Genomic DNA, 3,784 nt, shown 5'->3' on the forward strand with positions numbered 1-3,784 from the left:
GGTACATGGGAATGGAAATTTGTGGATTAAAAAGGTGGAACTGGATCGAAAATTATTTGTTGGAAATTGATAAAATATAATCTAAACCCTTAATTGGTATATGTGAGAATGGGAATAAATTATGAAATTTATCATTTTGCCCTTTTTTAAATAAAATAACATATGTAGAACTTTTTTTTTTTTTTTTATTAAATATAGGTAAATTAGTCTTTTTAATTTCAAATTTCAATTCCCACCCCTTATTATCAACCCTGTTACAGTAAGTAAGTCAGTTAGTCTTTTGAGAAATCGTTTTCTTTGGGAGACGTATATTCAGCCCAACCCATTAAATATTAATGCCTACTTACTGTATTCTTAATAGCTACTTTTAATATCTTAAATACTTACTTATATCATTCTTAATGTTCTTATAAAAATTTTAAAAATATATAATGAACTAATCCAACTAGAAATTATATGTCACAAATACGTCTCTCACCATGTGTAAGTTTTTAACACGAACAATAACAAGTGTTGCGTGCGACCTTCTATTTTATTCTGTACTTATACTCCGTCATGCCACTTGTGCGTTGCTCAAAAGAACTAAAGCATACAACAAGAACCGAACAATCCCTCAAACTCAGATCTCATAATCACACTGATCATCATCATATTAAGTTGCAAGTGAAGTAGTTTTTTTGCTTGGATTCGAAATAGTAATGTGCATCGCTGTATTTCTATGGCAAGCCCATCCACTCTACCCTCTTATTCTACTTCTCAATCGGGATGAATACTTTAATAGGTAAAACCCTAATTCTCTTTTCTTGTTTTTATTTGTCGTCAATTCAATTTGACTTATTTAAGCAAAATTATGAAGTGGGTATGTCTTAAAGTTTGAATCTTTGAAGGCCAACTAAGCCAGCTGAGTGGTGGGAAGGAGGAGATATACTGGGTGGTAGAGATGAGATTGGTGGTGGGACATGGTTGGCTTGTTGTAAAAATGGAAGATTGGCTTTTCTTACTAACTTCAGAGAAAATGAATCTCTTCCTTTTGCCAATACTAGAGGTGATTTACCTCTTCGTTTTCTTAAGGTATTCATTCTGTAACTGGGTCTTTTCTAGATGATGCTTTTAGTTTTGTTAGATTGAGTTTTCATTTGATTTCTAGATAATTAATCATGTATTTTAGATGGAATTTAATTCTTTAGGGGTATACAATGTAACATTATATTGCTTCAATCCTATTAGAGTGGCTTCTATTACTGTGAAGAAATTCTGGTTATTTACCTGTTTATGAAATCATGAGGTAAGATTAGGCTGGATCAAAAATTGATTCTAATGGAAGAGAGTGCAAAGTAATTGAAAGATGGACGGTTTGCTGGATTATGATAGATTAAAGTTTTGTTGTTGTTGAATTGTTGTCTTACTATGAAGTATATGCTTGTTTTGCTACTTTCATAAATCACAACATTTTGGTGCGAAGTATGTATGCTATAATCAAGGGCTTTGTTTACCCAATACCCAACTTATGTTAAGTGTGGCATGTTCAGTTAATTTCAACTCGCTTCTGTAGTCCGTAATCTATATTGATTGGTTATTGATTTAGGAAGAAACCGCATGGACAGTGATGAGACTTCTATGACAAAATTAATGATGTTTATAAATAGATAACTGTTAGCAATTCATCATAAGTGAGGACATAAAAGACACCTATAAAAATTGGCGGGAGTACTGAGTAGCGTACATTAGATATGTTTACCACTTTATAAATAAAATTTTAAACCAAATTAAAGTGTCAACTGTCGAAGTGTTCTACCCATCTTCGAATGTTGAGGTCCAATACAATCATAGATACTTAAACCTAAAGTGAAGAGTCCGAGTAGCAAAGGTTAAAACTTTGAGGCTAGTCACTATAACTTTCTTGTTTGGTAAAACGCTGCTCACAACCTAAGAACCTGGCTCTTTTTGGCCCATTAATTATCTATTGATTGTTTTTTCAACAAAATAGACAATACTAAAAGTTGTAGGGTCTTGTTTTGATTTCATTGAAGATTAGTGAAAGCTAAAATGATTGGTGTGGGCCTGTGGGGATATAGTCTTAAAGATGTTATGGACACAAATAGATCAAGAAATTCCATTGCAACTAGACGGTTACATCAAATGTTATTATAACCTTGCAGCTTTCTTACAGTTCAAAACCTATTTTCCCCTTTAGTAAATATCTTTGAAATGTTTGATTTTTCGAGTATGCATTGAGTAGGCAAAGTTAAATCACAAGTGATTCATTAGCTTGTTTCGTAGGATCTTGTTTAATTAGTCACCTTGACTTTTTCAAAGACTTCATTAGTGAGTAAATCTGACCATCAGCAACTTTATTGTAGAATTGATTTGACGTTCTAAATGATTGGTGTAGATAAGTAATCGACTCTAATAATTTGAATCAGAAGCCAGAGCACACATCAAGATAGTTGGCATTTTCATATGAATAGTCATCAGCTTCTTGGGCAATTAGTTACTCCATGTTATCAACTTCATTTGATACCGTAAAGTTTGCATCTTTGCAGTCGAAGAAAAATCTTGCTGAATTCGCTGATGAGGTTATCCAGGATTCTGATAAATTCAATGGGTTTAACTTGATATTGGCTGATCTCTGCTCAAAAAATATGGTGTATATGACTAACAGGCCAAAAGAAAAGAAACCTTCCGTCTTGCAAGTTTCTCTAGGAATTCATGTTTTAACCAATGCCAATTTAGATTCGCCGTGGCCCAAAGTATGTTTTCTACCAGTTATGCTTAATTGGTGTTGTAGTCAGTGTAGTTCATTGGAAAAAAAATCATTTTGTTTTCGGTTTTAGAATTTCTTCTTGCATCGTTTCATTTCTTTTGCTTTTCTGCGGTGCAAAACAATGTCCATTTTTGAACTTGTCTCACTTCTCTAATCGTTTCCTTTTCTTTGCTGGTTTGGAGTAAGGCTCAACGGCTTCTCAATAATTTTAGGGAACTATTGAACATATATGGTGAAGGTGAAGTAGACGTCCATGAAATGGTCGAGAAACTAATGACAGACACTATAAAAGCAGATAAGAGCTTACTACCAGGAATTTATCTTCCCGATGATGAGTATCCACGGAGTTCCATTTTCGTTGACACAGATACTGCACTTGTAAGCCCATTTCTCTATATCTATTTTCATCGTCAAAACTCAATACTACGATATATTTCTCTTTAAATTCGTACCAAAACATAAAATAGCGTGAAAAAACTCATATCCGTTTCCCAGGGAAGGTATGGTACTAGAAGTACGGCTGTTGTGCTTGCGAAGGTTAATGGAGAAGTTTGCTTCTATGAGCGCTACCTTGAGGATGAAACCTGGAAGGAGCACATGATAGCATATCAGATTCAGTAAGATGTTAATAAAGATAGCATCTAGGAGTATCATGTAAGTACAAGTGTTCTTTTCCCTTGCAATGATATGAGACTGTAAAGTGATTATTTTGAGCTCTTTAGTAAACATTCTTAAAAATTGATGCTTCGACCCTCTCTCTTTTGGAAGATCTTTTAGCAAGTCTTATATGAGACCGTCTATTCACCTTTCATTTGAGAATTTGTATTGATCTTTTATGTGGAAGAATGGAGACCATAATTATTTTGTGATTCATAGTCTTTAGTTGGTTATCTTTCAAAGGTCTGAGTCCAACCTTTTGCTATCTTACAAAGGTTCGATCTTTATATTGACCTCTAACCTGTTAAACAAGTTGCCTCATTTAAATAACAAAAAGCCACATGTCACTATGTCATTTATTTG

At 33.6% G+C, this 3,784-nt stretch overlaps 1 protein-coding gene across 2 annotated transcripts; it reads left to right on the forward strand.

Moving 5' to 3' along the window:
• Positions 1–478: 478 nt before the first annotated feature.
• On the forward strand, positions 479–3,512 carry LOC130806618 (uncharacterized). 2 transcript variants are annotated; one of them, XM_057671766.1, is made up of 5 exons: positions 479–781; positions 888–1,071; positions 2,544–2,750; positions 2,951–3,142; positions 3,260–3,512. In XM_057671766.1, exons 1-5 carry the CDS (start codon positions 699–701, stop codon positions 3,383–3,385), a joined length of 792 nt encoding a protein of 263 aa, XP_057527749.1. In that variant the 5' UTR covers positions 479–698; the 3' UTR covers positions 3,386–3,512. The 2 variants fall into 2 exon arrangements, with proteins under 2 accessions (XP_057527749.1, XP_057527750.1); XM_057671767.1 differs by having other exon boundaries at positions 522–781; positions 3,265–3,512.
• Positions 3,513–3,784: the final 272 nt, after the last annotated feature.

The sequence above is a fragment of the Amaranthus tricolor genome, chromosome 2 (assembly GCF_026212465.1).
Source record: "Amaranthus tricolor cultivar Red isolate AtriRed21 chromosome 2, ASM2621246v1, whole genome shotgun sequence".
Taxonomy (NCBI): Eukaryota; Viridiplantae; Streptophyta; class Magnoliopsida; order Caryophyllales; family Amaranthaceae; genus Amaranthus; species Amaranthus tricolor.

Bases quoted from the DNA above. Each gene is read 5' to 3' on its own strand.
- LOC130806618 (XM_057671766.1), top strand. From the start codon at position 699: ATGTGCATCGCTGTATTTCTATGGCAAGCCCATCCACTCTACCCTCTT. The intron at 782-887 runs GTAAAACCCTAA...GAATCTTTGAAG, and splicing joins CGGGATGAATACTTTAATAG to GCCAACTAAGCCAGCTGAGT. The intron at 3,143-3,259 runs GTAAGCCCATTT...TCCGTTTCCCAG, and splicing joins TTGACACAGATACTGCACTT to GGAAGGTATGGTACTAGAAG.